The sequence below is a fragment of the Pristiophorus japonicus genome, chromosome 12 (assembly GCF_044704955.1).
Source record: "Pristiophorus japonicus isolate sPriJap1 chromosome 12, sPriJap1.hap1, whole genome shotgun sequence".
Taxonomy (NCBI): Eukaryota; Metazoa; Chordata; class Chondrichthyes; family Pristiophoridae; genus Pristiophorus; species Pristiophorus japonicus.
Genome location: NC_091988.1, coordinates 186,445,733 through 186,461,426, shown reverse-complemented (window position 1 = coordinate 186,461,426; position 15,694 = coordinate 186,445,733). Strand labels below are relative to the sequence as shown.

Below are 15,694 nucleotides of genomic sequence, written 5' to 3'. Positions count from 1 at the left end.
CTTGTATCTATGTAATGCCTTTAATGTCGAAATACGTCCCAAGGTGCTTCACAGAAATATAATAAAATGGAGGAAAGGAGGAGATATCAGGAGGGGTGACCAAAAAGCTTGATTAAATAGATGGGTTTTAAGGAGGAGGGTCTTCAAGGAGGAGAGGTGGTGGTTTATCAGGGATTTTCAGAGGCGAAGCCTGGGTATGGGCACCAATGGTGAGGCGAAGCGAGGGGAGGCACAAGGGACCAGAGTCAGTCGAGCAGAGAGTTTGTGCTGGGGGCGGTGGAGGGCGGGTGGCCAAGGGACATTGTAGGACAGGAGAAAGTTAAAGACATAGGGAGTAGTGACGCCATGAAAGGATTTAAACACAAGGATGAGAATTTTAAATTTGAGGCATTAGGGCACTGGGTTCCAGTGGGAGCCAAAAGGAGGTCAGCGAGCACAGGGGTGATGCACGATCGGGACTTGGTGCAGGATAGGACACAGATAGCAGAGATTTGGATGAGCTGAAGATTGCGAAGGATGGGAGGCTGGCCTGGATATGGTCCAGCATTCTATCTGTTCATTACATTATTACATCGGAAATGCAAGCCAATGTCAAAGCTGCATTTTCTCCACAATCTAAAACACTTATTTAGCAGTAGTTAATCACAGGCATAATTTAAAATAACACATACAGACCACTCAGTCCCAGGTTCAAGTCTGAAACTGTACTAAACTAGCTCATCTCAGAGGAGATGCTGCAATTTCCCTCAGCTACTCTGGAGTCGAGAGATTCAAGCCAGAGAGTATTGCAGCTCCTGATTGCTATCCGGAAAGCCCAGCTGGAAATGCTCGTGTGAAACTGAGCGAGAACACGGGCCTGGAATTTCTTCTGTGGGCGCAACCTGGAAGCTAATCCAAAAATGCACCCATTCTGCCAATGTCAGATTACGCTCAAATTTCCTGCCAATCGCCTTAATCTATAAATGGGTGTCACCCAGCATAAAGAATTGGGGCCCAAGGAAAACGCCAAACACACACCATATATTTCTTCTTCAAAAATAAAAATTCAAGTTTCAACTCACTTAACCATCATTTATGCACATCAGGCACAACAGCTTTAGGAACCGTGCAATCGGAAAAGCTTTTCAATTTGTAGAGTAACTTATACTGATACCGTAAACATGCAGTCAAGAAACAGAAAACGCAATGCAGGTCTCGGACAGGATCAATTTAAAAATAAACGCTCGGAAAATGGCAATAAAACGCCAGAAGAAAGACTCGTTTCCTGCCACTCCTGAAAATCTGGCCATAACTTGAGCCTCTGAGCAAGTGAAATTGCAGGAAACTCGTGTTCAAGGCTCTGTAACTTGGGGACAGGGCCAACATTATTGGCGGAGATGCATTGGGGCAGAGGCATTGATAGGCGATTGTAAACGATCAAAGTCTTTAGGTGTATTGTAATTTCGCCCAAAATTCCGCAATCTTTTAGGCCACGTATTTGGTTTGCACCCCGACTGCATGCGTCTCTGGGTGAAAATACGCAGGAAATTCCAGGCGAAGATCGGATTAAATTAGGTAAGCCTCGAAAAAGTCTTCCATCAGGAAATACTTAACCGCTAGTTAACTAAGCAGTTTTGAAGATTTTAAGCATTATAACTGTAATGTATGCACCTGTGAGTAGGCGCACAGGTCTGTTGAGCTGTTGCTTTGTGAGTGGCTTAGCCAGTAACATGATGTTCACAAGACTCAATAAAACCCCAGTCAGTTGGGTCTAGGTCATCCACGATGAGGTATGCAGTTGTGAGCCTATTTGGTGAACTGGTAATATGTAGTGTGATTGTTAAACCTTTGTTAATAAACCAACTAGTTCTTGATAGCAATGTGTTGTTATGAATACTTAAGCGAAGAACCCATGAAGCAAATACATTACAATAACACAGACCTGAGGAACAAATATCAACTGATATTCTGAGTTTGCCCTAGCAGCAGGGAGTCTCACCCGCCTGCATATCAAGAAATCGTGGGCAGCTTGAATGTGGAAATTCAGCCCTATAGGATTGTTCCTCCCCCACGTTAATTCATTGGAAACTCTACAAGTCACGACTTGAGATTTTTATCTTTAGCATCTGACCATAACTTGCAAAGCACATGAAATGAATCATTTATCCCAACACAATTGCAGAGGAAGAAATCTGAGCAGATTTTTAGTGGAAAAAAGTGACACCTTGGGAGATTCTCACACTTGTGGCACTCAGATTACTGTTGGATCAATAAAAAAAAAATTAAAGCTGGGTTTAGAGTGCTGGTAGTTCAGTGGCATCATCTTTCCAATCCTACTGTGAACTCAGCAAGTATACACTTATTGCCAGTGCAATACAATAAAACAAAGAGCAACTGAAAACAGCACCGATGGGATTTCTGCTTCAACGATTCAATATCTTAAATTGGCCATTGTACTTTGGACAGGCTCAGTAATGGTTCCTGTAGCTCCCAAACTCCCAAAGTGGGGGGATGAAGGAGAAGTAGGAGGAAAAAGGAAGGGTCTATTATCAGCTCCTTAGGATCCCAAAGACAATGGAAGAGGAATACTCAGTACCACTTCTACAGCAGGTGGAGAGGGGCAGAGTTAAGCAGCGACTTCAGCGACTTTGAGGGTAGGGGACAAGGAGCCCAGTACTGCAACAGTGCATCAACGGCACTATTTCAAGCTCAGCTGGGCTTTCTTTTGCTAACTCAGATGGCTTCGAGCAACAGGATTGGTTTCAGTGCACCATAATGATGCACTCACTTTAACCGCCACCTTGTAGAGGCCAGCACCCGTGGGGCTAAAACCTTACCTGTTCTTTGTCCCTGATAAGCTGTAACTTTGCCAAACACAGTGGCAGATCCTGCATTAATATACCTCAAGATGAAACGAAACAAATAAAGCTCCGAATCCGTCACATGCATCGTTATTTTGACTCTATTCTGTGAAAATGAAAAGGAATTTGACAATGGCACATAGGTGTGATTGGGACTACAATTAGCAAAGGAGATTTGAACATCAACATATAATAGATGCAAAGTCTCCCTTTGTATGAAGAAAAAAAATCCACCTGCAAAAGTAGGTTAGCCTCGTCCACACCTACAAGCAATGCCAACTATACACTGAGTGGAGCCAACCACTAAACTTGCAGAAAGGGGTGATTAATAAGCAAAGACATTTAAGGTAAAGAAAGGTCTAAAAGCCACTTACAGTTGCCACAAACATCAAGATTTATTTCGCTGACCATGACCATTCCTTTCACATCAGTAGATCCGCGGCTCACATAGCGAAAGACTATGCGAAACAGGTCAGGGGAAGTCACATTGACAGTCACAACTACCTTAGGCTGGGGGAGAGAGAAGCGGATGGGAAGCATGATACTTAATTCCACCACCTCAGCAAGCAACAATTCTAATAAGCCAGCAGCCCACTACACAAAGCGTGCCTCTAATTATACAAGTTCAAACAAATATTCCAACTGCACATCAATGTCACAATAGGATGATATGATCATCAGATCAGATCAATTTAAAGCATTTAAAAAATACATCTTAAACTTAACATGTTCACATAAATATATTTGATAAGTGTTGAAAACATTTATTTATAACATTCTTCCTCAAAACTTTATTTAGAATAAATCTTTATTGAAATTAATATTTAAACGTTACACGACAGAAGTATTGACTTTTCATTCAAGTGATAGATCATGAATACTACATATCGTATGCAAAGGCATATACATTAGTTTATAGTCTCCTACCCATCCCCTCACTACATATATGCAAGGATTACGAGACATCATAGTTATGAGAACCAAGACTGAGGTCTGGAGAACAACAGTGGCTGAATTAATACAAAGTGTTTATGTCTCTTTCACTTGTAACAAGTATTTTCTAATGAGTTATATTTGAAGGCTTTTTTGAGGTTTATTTACCTAGATTGGAGCAGAGTGTCGACATCAAGTACTCCCACAGCACAACCAGCTGCAGAATAAAGTTCCCTCCACTCTGCTACAATGCAATGCTCTAACCTAATTCTCAGAAGATCTCCCCACTTCAGGCTCTCAAGGCCTCAATGAGTGTGATTGCCAACTTTATTTCAATTAGTCACTTTGTATGTTTATTGATTCTACAATTGAGCAAGAGGATAGATTCAGTGTAAATAAAAATAAATAAACTGCTTATTTATCAACTATTGTGCGAAATTATTAGCCCAACAAGTTGATAAACAAGCTTGTTATTGGAATTTTCACACCTCTCATATCCTGAACATGCTGATTAATGCTGCGATATGTTTCACTGGGGCAGGGAACCCTTTGGTACCTTGTCCAAGTGTTGACAGTGGGAGTGAATGTTGTCAAGCAATTGGATCTCTGATCCTGTCCTCATTTGATGCACACACGCACTTTCCAGCAGGAGTCAGTAGACAGCGACCAGGAATGGGAATCGGGGGGTGACTTATCCCCCTCCCTAGCCTAGGAGTGCCGACACTGCCTGTAGATCAGCTAACTCATCACGGAGTGGGGATTTGGACTGAGGATCTTCTGGTGTGTATGGCTCGGTACACTAGCAGGCAGAACCTTCCCCCATTAGGCCATTGAAGGATCTCAAAATCTGTTCTTAAGTTATTCACGGGACAATCACATTTTCATCCACAGAGAATGTTACAACATAAATAACTCTGCATCCAATGCTTCATTTGTTGGAGTTGTGGAGAGGTGAAAACAGGTGAATTAAATCTTGTGCCATGTTTACCCACTCAATGGCTCTATTTGAGTTAGTAATCATCCTCAGTGAGTAGTCAGAGAAATAAAACTATAAACACGGTTAGAAAATGGCATTGAGTTAAAAAAACAATCTGAAAGCCCACTTTAGCAAACTGATGAAAGCACTAACTGACCAATCGCGTCTAAAATCTCGTGAAGTCGATGTCTCACGTACCTGAATCGGAGACATCTGAGCATACCCCCTCCAGCTAAAGTTTTCAAACTCAAGTGGATTGAAACCAAAACGAACGCCCCTGCCATCAGGAGTCGTACCATCCTCAATCTCAAACTGCAGGTGATGCAGGTCAGGGAAGTAATGATCAGGCTTCGCTCTGAAAACAGAAAGCATTCAGAGAGTCGGAACAAAAAATCTGTTACTGACAGTCCAGCAACTTAGATTTGGGATCAAGGATACACTGATACTAGATCATGGAATTCTCCTTCTTTTGGCTATTCGACTCTACTTTTTTTTCTTTTTCAAGCCTACCTTTCCTTGAGTATGACCCTACAAATAGGCAAGTGGAAAACTGGAATAAGGAATCTCAAAGGCTTTCTAGCTTTGTGAGTAAACTGGTAGGAAGAACACGTCAGTGTAAAGTCAAATACAGTCAAGGCAGATTTCCATTTTCCACTAAAGTGACAGATGACCCAATTACATGGAAAAGAAAGTCATCAAACCACTTAATTGAATACAGTACAACGATGATCACAGAGTAGAATACCTCAGAACAAGGGGGAACAGTGGACACCACGCAGGGAGGTTTTATGAGGCTTTTGAATGCAAGGGTTAAATTATGAGGCCAGGTTGCATAAACTTGGCTTGTATTCCCGTGAGCTTAGAAGGTCAATGGATCTAAATCAAGGTATTTAATATTAGAAGGGAATGCGATAGGATAGGTACAGAGAAACAGAGAAATCAGAAAGCATTTCTTCCCGCTAAGGGTAGTGGAAATCTGAACCTATTTCCCCAGGTGATGCTGGATCAATTCAAATGATTAAGACTGAGGTTGATAGATTTTTGTTAGGTGAGGATATCAAGGGATTTGGAACAAAGGTGGGTAAATGGAGTTGAGGTACAGGTCAGCCATGATCGAATCGAATGGTGGAACATTGTATGAGAGAGATGATGAAGCAGAGAGATTTCCTAAGATTATTACAGAGTTAAGAATATGGTGGCTGAATGAGAGGTGATCTTATTGAAACTTATAAGATAATGAGGGGGCTCGACAAGGTGGATGCAGAGAGGATATTTCCACTCATAGGGGAAACTAAAACCAGGGGACATAGGGCTCAATTTTCCCCAAGCATTTTTTTGGCGTACTTGAAGAGTTACTCCCGATTTTTTGGGGCCCAAATATGCCAAAAAAAAAATGTTCTAAGTTTCCCCGTTGGATGGATTCTCTCTCTCTCTCTCTCTGCTGCGCTGATTTCCTTACCTGCGCTGATTTCCTTACCTGCGCCGATTTCCTTAACTCTAGGGAAGCTTTTTCTGCAGAGGCCACATACGCTGGTCTAATCAGAACTGGAGTAACTCTCAGCTGGCCAAACTTCCCTAAATGGCCAGAAGTGGCATCGGTAGCTGATTAGAAGGCACCTCCGCCACCCGACCTTCCAACGCAACCTATCCTCATTTTCTAGTTCAGCTCTCACATGCTGCATAAGAACGCTTACAAATAAGAAGAAAACACCTAATTGATAACTTACACATTTCTTGGCAATAGTGCACCCTGTTCTCAAGTACAGGGGTAGTTAAAGCGCCTTTCTGGCATTGTCCATTTGAAGAGCTCTGAAGACAACTGGTTCACAGACCCAATGACCATCAAAAATGACTGTCATGTACAGCACATTCCTGCATCTGGTAAAAGCCCCATTTAAAACATACCTCCAATAGTTTATAATCAAGAACTTGTATTGTGATTCAATATCGAAAGGGGATTGCTAGACAGGAATAGGAACAGAGGAGCTCTGAATTTGATTCTTACTGGTTGCACGAGCGTCCCTCAATATTCTGTCTGCACTGGCACTGCCCTGACCGACCATCACACATCAAGCTACCCACAGAGCCTCCGATGTCACACTGGCAGCCTGCAAGCACAAAAGCACACAATTACACATGGTTATGTTTGTAAAGCTTGCAATGAATACACTTCACAACAAGCATTCTGTTTTATTGAATGTCTGATAATCCCAATCTCATTACAAGGCTATCTGTCCCAACGGTATCACTTACAAGTTGACTGAATTTTACTTTCCAAAGATTATTCCGAGTTATAGAACACGCATTGAGACTCCCAGGGGCTGTGTTATAAAAGAAAAGACTTGCATTGATATAGCGTCTTTCACGACCACCGGTGAGGTTAGATCACAGTTGGATGTTAGAAAGTTGGCAACACCTACAGAGAGGGTCCTAACAAGCCTCGCTACATTAAACTGGGTTTGCAGACTTTGGATTACTCAGTGAATGTAAATCCTAGATCTGAGACATGTTGAAGTCAATATTTTTCCTCGACTAAGCATGGTATAGTTACAAAGGGCTTGAATTTGCAATAGCTTACCGCCCGGTTTCTGGGCGGTATTGGCCATTGTGGGCGGTAATCAGCTGAGCGAAAATTCCCTTCCCCGAGTTACGCCGGCGGCTTTGAGATTGCGCTGGGCAGCAGACCGGCGTCGTGCACCGTTCTGAGATCGCTCTGGCGCGATATTTGGGTCAGCGGTGACCGGTAGGTGAGTATGAAAAATACCGGCCACGAGGATCAGCGGAGCTGAGTGGCAGGTAAGTAGCTCTCCAAGAAAAAGGTTAGTGATTGGTTTTTTACGAATTATTTTCCAAATCTGTTGTGGTTATTTAGTTTTAAAGTGTCTTGGGAATGTTGTTTTGATTTTTTAGGTGATGTTTTCAAAATGTTTTTATTGTTTTTCGGGTGTTTGGCCCAACCCGCAGCCTCGGGGTAAATTTTTATTGATTTTTTTATTTATCGCCCATTTTGTTTACGAACCGCCCAATCGACCCTAAATTGCACTTTTTCGGCCACAATAGGAGTGTAAGGCCCATGTTTTTCAGTCAGCGGATTTAAAAAAATGAAGTGCTTGCACCTGCAACGGGCAGAAGCAAATGGCGGCTATGCGAACGATGCAGGAGAGTGCACAATCGGCCTTCTTCCCCCCGCCCCCGGAGTAAGAAGAGCAGCATTTTCAGGGGTGTCAAAAATAAATGGGCCCGAGGCCCTGCTCCCATTCCCTCTCTCCCCGAGCAAAAAATTGCAGAGAAGCAGGTATCTCCTGGACACCTCTCTTTATCGCTCAGGGACAACCGGGCCGGGAATTGGTGATGACAACTGTGTGACTACTGTTTTTAGACAGCAGCCAGAAGACACCAAAGACAATGGCCATTCCCACTGCAGTGTTCACAGCAGGCCTGCAGCAACAGTATCGTTCCTTCCTCCACACCCCCTGCCCCCCCCCCCCCCCCACTCCACACTTTTGGGCACAGGTTCCTTCCGAGGGGAAGTGCGCAGGTTTAGGCCTAGTCGAACAAAGCTCACAGCCGAGTGTGCTCAGGTGGGGGAGGAGAATTGGCCCCACAATGCATCATCATCATAGGCAGTCCCTCGAAATCGAGGGAGACTTGCTTCCACACTAAAAGTGAGTTCTCAGGTGACTGGACAGTCCAATATGGAAATTATAGTCTCTGTCACAGGTAGGACAGACAGTGGTTGAAGGAAAGGGTGGGTGGGGAGTCTGGTTTGCCTCATGCTCCTTCTGCTGCCTGCGCTTGGTTTCTGCATGCTCTCGGTGGCGAGACTCGAGGTGCTTAGCGCCCTCCCGGATGCTCTTCCTCCACTTAGGGCGGTCTTTGGCCAGGGACTCCCAGGTGTCGGTGGGGATGTTGCACTTTATCAAGGAGGCTTTGAGGGTGTCCTTGAAATGTTTCCTCTGCCCACCTGCGGCTCGTTTGCCGTGTAGGAGTTCTACATAGAGCGTTTGCTTTGGTAGTCTCGTGCACCTGCATACAGCATGACATTGGTGGAAATGTATCTCCCGATTTGTTTTGAAACAGGGTGAAAAATAGAGCCTGGGTGAATCCAGAAGGGCTTCCCCAGTTACTATTGTAAAGATGTCCTGAAGTTCAGAAGAAGAGAGTAGAATGGTCAAGAAATGCTACTTAACATGCTCCCTTCCCTACTGAAGTGATTGGGAGGCAAGGTGCAGCAGTCTGTCAGTTGTTCCATCAACACAGGCTTTCTTTTTAATCCTTTTATCTGTCAGCTAATAACTCACTTTGAAATCCAAATAAACCAGCCCTCGCAGCTGCCAGAATTTATATGGAATTTTTACTCGAGCTTCAGAAGGTCCACGGAAACCACAGGCAAGTGATCCCAGCCTGACGTAACAACAAAAAAAAAAGCAAAAAAGGGTCATGCATCTCAGACCCTGGATTGCAGTTACTGCCGCTCATTGGATGCTGCGTAAATATAAAGAAAACATTTTCAAGCTGGATGACAGGTAACTCACCTTGGCAGCCAAAATAGTTCCTGTTGTCGAGGTTATAGTATCCTGTTTTACAAGCCGTACAATCGTGTGTGCAGACATTCGGCTTACAGAAACACTGGCCGTCACTCTGCAAAGCAAAGAAGCAGCGTTTCACAGACCATCTAAAACAAAACTTTGCACATTCTGGTGATCAGTATCTTCAATTTATTTGCCGTAGAAACCTCCACACATTGTCAGAACACAAAGCCTTAGAATCAGAGAATTATATACATTTATGGCCATTTGGCCCATCGTGTCCGTGCCGGCCAAAATAGAACGATCCAGCCTTATCACACTCTCCCACTCTCAGTCCGAAGCCTTGTAGGTTACCGCACTCCAAGTAGATACCCAGGTACTTTTTTAATTCGATGAGGGTGTCTGCCTCTACCACCCTTTCAGGCAGTGAGTTGCAGATGCCCATCCCCCTGTAGGTAAAAGAAGTTCTCCTGAACTCCCCTCTAATCCTTCTACCAACCACTTTAAATCCATGCCTTGGGTCACCGGTATTTTCAAGTCTGCAGATGTTACAATATTGCCATTTTTTTTTTTAAAGGATATATCATGAAAGGAACGGACAGAAGATACAAGATGCTTGAGCAGAGAGACACACACAATCTCCGTGCCTAATTTATAAACAGCTGAGACTTGTGGTTTAGATGTTCATCTTCCATGCCTTAGATTATATGACTGCCTTCCATGACCTCACATTCTTGATTTACATTAGATTCATCAACTGGTCTCTGTATTGGAACCGTGAAGATGTGCGTGTCACAAATGAAGTACTTTTCTCTGGTTTTTGCTTGGTGGCTTTAAATCCAATCATAACATTTCAATTAGGGCCAAGGCTGAAGTGTGGTGCATCTCCGCTGGGGAGATCAGAAAATGGGACGGACTTGGCTCCACTAGGATTCTGGTTTCCTCCGAGGTTACAGGATTAAGAGGAGTTTTAAGCTAAATAATTTAAACATAAACAATATTGCTTGGACTAGCTATGTGAATAACAACAACAACTTCCATTTATATGGCACCCTTAATGTAGTAAAAAGTCCCAAGGCGCTTCAACAAACAGATGTTAACAAATATGATGTGATTGGGATTACGGAGACGTAGCTCCAGGATGATCAGGGCTGGGAACTCAACATCCAGGGGTATTCAACATTCAGGAAGGATAGAATAAAAGGAAAAGGAGGTGGGGTAGCATTGCTGGTTAAGGAGCAAATTAAGGCAATAGTTCGGAAGGACATTAGCTTGGATGATGTGGAATCTATATGGGTAGAGCTGCAGAACACCAAAGTGCAAAAAACGTTAGTGGGAGTTGTGTACAGACCTCCAAACAGCAGTAGTGATGTTGGGGAGGGCATCAAACATGAAATTAGGGGTGCGTGCAATAAAGGTGCTGCAGTTATAATGGGTGACTTTAATATGCACATAGATTGGGCTAACCAAACTGGAAGCAATACGGTGGAGGAGGATTTTCTGGAGTGCATAAGGGATGGTTTTTTAGACCAATATGTCGAGGAACCAACTAGGGGGGAGGCCATCTTAGACTGGGTGTTATGTAATGAGAGAGGATTAATTAGCAATCTCGTTGTGCGAGGCCCCTTGGGGAAGAGTGACCATAATATGGTGGAATTCTGCATTGGGATGGAGAATGAAACAGTTAATTCAGAGACCATGGTCCAGAACTTAAAGAAGGCTAACTTTGAATGTATGAGGCGTGAATTGGCCGGGATGGATTGGCGAATGATACTTAAGGGGTTGACTGTGGATGGGCAATGGCAGACATTTAGAGACCACATGGATGAACTACAACAATTGTACATTCCTGTCTGGCATAAAAATAAAAAAGGGAAGTTGGCTCAACCGTGGCTATCAAGGGAAATCAGGGATAGTATTAAAGCCAAGGAAGTGGCATACAAATTGGCCAGAAATAGCAGCGAACCTGGGGACTGGGAGAAATTTAGAACTCAGCAGAGGAGGACAAAGGGTTTGATTAGGCAGGGAAAATGGAGTATGAGAAGAAGCTTGCAGGGAACATTAAGACGGATTGCAAAAGTTTCTATAGATATGTAAAGAGAAAAAGGTTAGTAAAGACAAACGTAGGTCCCCTGCAGTCAGAATCAGGGGAAGTCATAACGGGGAACAAAGAAATGGCGGACCAATTGAACAAGTACTTTCGTTCGGTATTCACGAAGGAGGACACAAACAACCTTCCGGTTATAAAAGGGGTCGGGGGGTCTAGTAAGGAGGAGGAACTGAGGGAAATCCTTATTAGCCGGGAAATTGTGTTGGGGAAATTGATGGGATTGAAGGCCGATAAATCCCCAGGGCCTGATGGACTGCATCCCAGAGTACTTAAGGAGGTGGCCTTGGAAATAGTGGATGCGTTGACAGTCATTTTCCAACATTCCATTGACTCTGGATCAGTTCCTATCGAGTGGAGGGTAGCCAATGTAACCCCACTTTTTAAAAAAGGAGGGAGAGAGAAAACAGGGAATTATAGACCAGTCAGCCTGACATCGGTAGTGGGTAAAATGATGGAATCAATTATTAAGGAGGTCATAGCAGTGCATTTGGAAAGAGGTGACATGATAGGTCCAAGTCAACATGGATTTGTGAAAGGGAAATCATGCTTGACAGATCTTCTGGAATTTTTTGAGGATGTTTCCAGTAGAGTGGACAAAGGAGAACCAGTTGATGTGGTATATTTGGACTTTCAGAAGGCGTTCGACAAGGTCCCACACAAGAGATTGATGTGCAAAGTTAGAGCACATGGGATTGGGGGTAGTGTACTGACATGGATTGAGAACTGGTTGTCAGACAGGAAGCAAAGAGTAGGAGTAAATGGGTACTTTTCAGAATGGCAGGCAGTGACTAGTGGGGTACCGCAAGGTTCTGTGCTGGGGCCCCAGCTGTTTACACTGTACATTAATGATTTAGATGAGGGGATTAAATGTAGTATCTCCAAATTTGCGGATGACACTAAGTTGGGTGGCTGTGTGAGCTGCGAGGAGGATGCTGTGAGGCTGCAGAGCGACTTGGATAGGTTAGGTGAGTGGGCAAATGCATGGCAGATGAAGTATAATGTGGATAAATGTGAGGTTATCCACTTTGGTGGTAAAAACAGAGAGACAGACTATTATCTGAATGGTGACAGATTAGGAAAAGGGGAGGTGCAAAGAGACCTGGGTGTCATGGTACATCAGTCATTGAAGGTTGGCATGCAGGTGCAGCAGGCGGTTAAGAAAGCTTTGAGTACAGGGGCAGGGAGGTGTTGCTACAGTTGTACAGGGCATTGGTGAGGCCACACCTGGAGTATTGTGTACAGTTTTGGTCTCCTAACCTGAGGAAGGACATTCTTGTTATTGAGGGAGTGCAGCGAAGGTTCACCAGACTGATTCCCGGGATGGCGGGACTGACCTATCAAGAAAGACTGGATCAACTGGGCTTGTATTCACTGGAGTTCAGAAGAATGAGAGGGGACCTCATAGAACCGTTTAAAATTCTGACGGGGTTAGACAGGTTAGATGCAGGAAAAATGTTCCCAATGTTGGGGAAGTCCAGAACCAGAGGTCACAGTCTAAGGATAAGGGGTAAGCCATTTAGGACCGAGATGCGGAGGAACTTCTTCACCCAGAGAGTGGTGCACCTGTGGAATTCTCTACCACAGAAAGTTGTTGAGGCCAATTCACTAAATATATTCAAAAAGGAGTTAGATGAGGTCCTTACTACTAGGGGGATCAAGGGGTATGGCGAGAAAGCAGGAATGGGGTACTGAAGTTGAATGTTCAGCCATGAACTCATTGAATGGCGGTGCAGGCTAGAAGGGCCGAATGGCCTACTCCTGCACCTATTTTCTATGTTTCTATGTTTCTATGTTTCACAAGAACCACATTGAGCACAATTTCACATCGAGCCACAAGAGGAAATATTAGGGCAGATGACCAAAAGCTTGGTTAAAGAGGTAGGTTTCAAGGAGCTTCTTAGAGGAGAGAGAGGTAGAGAGGCAGAGAGGTTTAGGGAGGGAATTCCAGAGCTTAGGGCCTTAGCAGCTAAAGGCACGGTCACCAATGGTGGAATGATTAAAATTGGGGATGCGCAAGAGGCCAGAATTGGAGGAGTACAGATATCTCAGAGGGTTGTAGGGCTGGAGGGGGTTACAGCAATAGAAACATAGAAAAATAGGTGCAGGAGTAGGCCATTCGGCCCTTCTAGCCTGCACCGCCATTCAATGAGTTCATGGCTGAACATGCAACTTCAGTACCCCCTTCCTGCTTTCTCGCCATACCCCTTGATCCCCCTAGTAGTAAGGACTTCATCTAACTCCCTTTTGAATATATTTAGTGAATTGGCCTCAACAACTTTCTGTGGTAGAGAATTCCACAGGTTCACCACTCTCTGGGTGAAGAAGTTTCTCCTCATCTCGGTCCTAAATGGCTTACCTCTTATCCTTAGACTGTGACCCCTGGTTCTGGACTTCCCCAACATTGGGAACATTCTTCCTGCATCTAACCTGTCTAACCCCGTCAGAATTTTAAACGTTTCTATGAGGTCCCCTCTCATTCTTCTGAACTCCAGTGAATACAAGCCCAGTTGATCCAGTCTTTCTTGATAGGTCAGTCCCACCATCCCGGGAATCAGTCTGGTGAACCTTCGCTGCACTCCCTCAACAGCAAGAATGTCCTTCCTCAAGTTAGGAGACCAAAACTGTACACAATACTCCAGGTGTGGCCTCACCAAGGCCCTGTACAACTGTAGTAACACCTCCCTGCCCCTGTACTCAAATCCCCTCGCTATGAAGGCCAACATGCCATTTGCTTTCTTAACCGCCTGCTGTACCTGCATGCCAACCTTCAATGACTGACGTACCATGACACCCAGGTCTCGTTGCACCTCTCCTTTTCCTAATCTGTCACCATTCAGATAATATTCTGTCTCTCTGTTTTTACCACCAAAGTGGATAACCTCACATTTATCCACATTATACTTCATCTGCCATGCATTTGCCCACTCACCTAACCTATCCAAGTCACTCTGCAGCCTCATAGCATCCTCCTCGCAGCTCACACTGTCACCCAACTTAGTGTCATCCGCAAATTTGGAGATACTACATTTAATCCCCTCGTCTAAATCATTAATGTACAGTGTAAACAGCTGAGGCCCCAGCATAGAACCTTGCGGTACCCCACTAGTCACTGCCTGCCATTCTGAAAAGTACCCAGTTACTCCTACTCTTTGCTTCCTGTCTGACAACCAGTTCTCAATCCATGTCAGCACACTACCCCCAATCCCATGTGCTTTAACTTTGCACATTAATCTCTTGTGTGGGACCTTGTCGAAAGCCTTCTGAAAGTCCAAATATACCACATCAACTGGTTCTCCCTTGTCCACTCTATTGGAAACATCCTCAAAAAATTCCAGAAGATTTGTCAAGCATGATTTCCCTTTCACAAATCCATGCTGACTTGGACCTATCATGTCACCTCTTTCCAAATGCGCTGCTATGACATCCTTAATAATTGATTCCATCATTTTACCCACTACTGAGGTCAGGCTGACCGGTCTATAATTCCTTGTTTTCTCTCTCCCTCCTTTTTTAAAAAGTGGGGTTACATTGGCTACCCTCCACTCGATAGGAACTGATCCAGAGTCAATGGAATGTTGGAAAATGACTGTCAATGCATCCGCTATTTCCAAGGCCACCTCCTTAAGTACTCTGGGATGCAGTCCATCAGGCCCTGGGGATTTATCGGCCTTCAATCCCATCAATTTCCCCAACACAATTTCACGACTAATAAGGATTTCCCTCAGTTCCTCCTCCTTACTAGATCCCCTGACTCCTTTTATATCCGGAAGGTTGTTTGCGTCCTCCTTAGTGAATACCGAACCAAAGTACTTGTTCAATTGGTCTGCCATTTCTTTGTTCCCCGCTATGACTTCCCCTGATTCTGACTGCAGGGGACCTACGTTTGTCTTTACTAACCTTTTTCTCTTTACATATCTATAGAAACTTTTGCAATCCGTCTTAATGTTCTCTGCAAGCTTCTTCTCGTACTCCATTTTCACTGCCCTAATCAAACCCTTTGTCCTCCTCTGCTGAGTTCTAAATTTCTCCCAGTCCCCGGGTTCGCTGCTATTTCTGGCCAATTTGTATGCCACTTCCTTGGCTTTAATACTATCCCTGATTTCCCTTGATAGCCACGGTTGAGCCACCTTCCCTTTTTTATTTTTACGCCAGACAGGAATGTACAATTGTAGTTCATCCATGCAGTCTCTAAATGTCTGCCATTGCCCATCTACAGTCAACCCCTTAAGTATCATTCGCCAATCTATCCTAGCCAATTCATGCCTCACACCTTCAAAGTTACCCTTCTTTAAGTTCTGGACCATGG

The 15,694-nt window shown here is 44.1% G+C and overlaps 1 protein-coding gene across 1 annotated transcript in view; it reads right to left on the bottom strand.

Annotated features, from left to right (window-relative positions):
- lama5 (laminin, alpha 5) overlaps window positions 1-15,694 on the bottom strand; it is a 360,316-nt gene that overhangs the window by 151,722 nt on the left and 192,900 nt on the right. The window contains exons 20-23 of the mRNA XM_070896270.1: window positions 9,285-9,390; window positions 6,755-6,857; window positions 4,948-5,104; window positions 2,817-2,946 (exon numbers count right to left, since the gene is read on the bottom strand). Of these exons, the coding sequence (XP_070752371.1) occupies window positions 2,817-2,946; window positions 4,948-5,104; window positions 6,755-6,857; window positions 9,285-9,390 (496 nt within the window). The remainder of the gene's footprint in view (window positions 1-2,816; window positions 2,947-4,947; window positions 5,105-6,754; window positions 6,858-9,284; window positions 9,391-15,694) is intronic.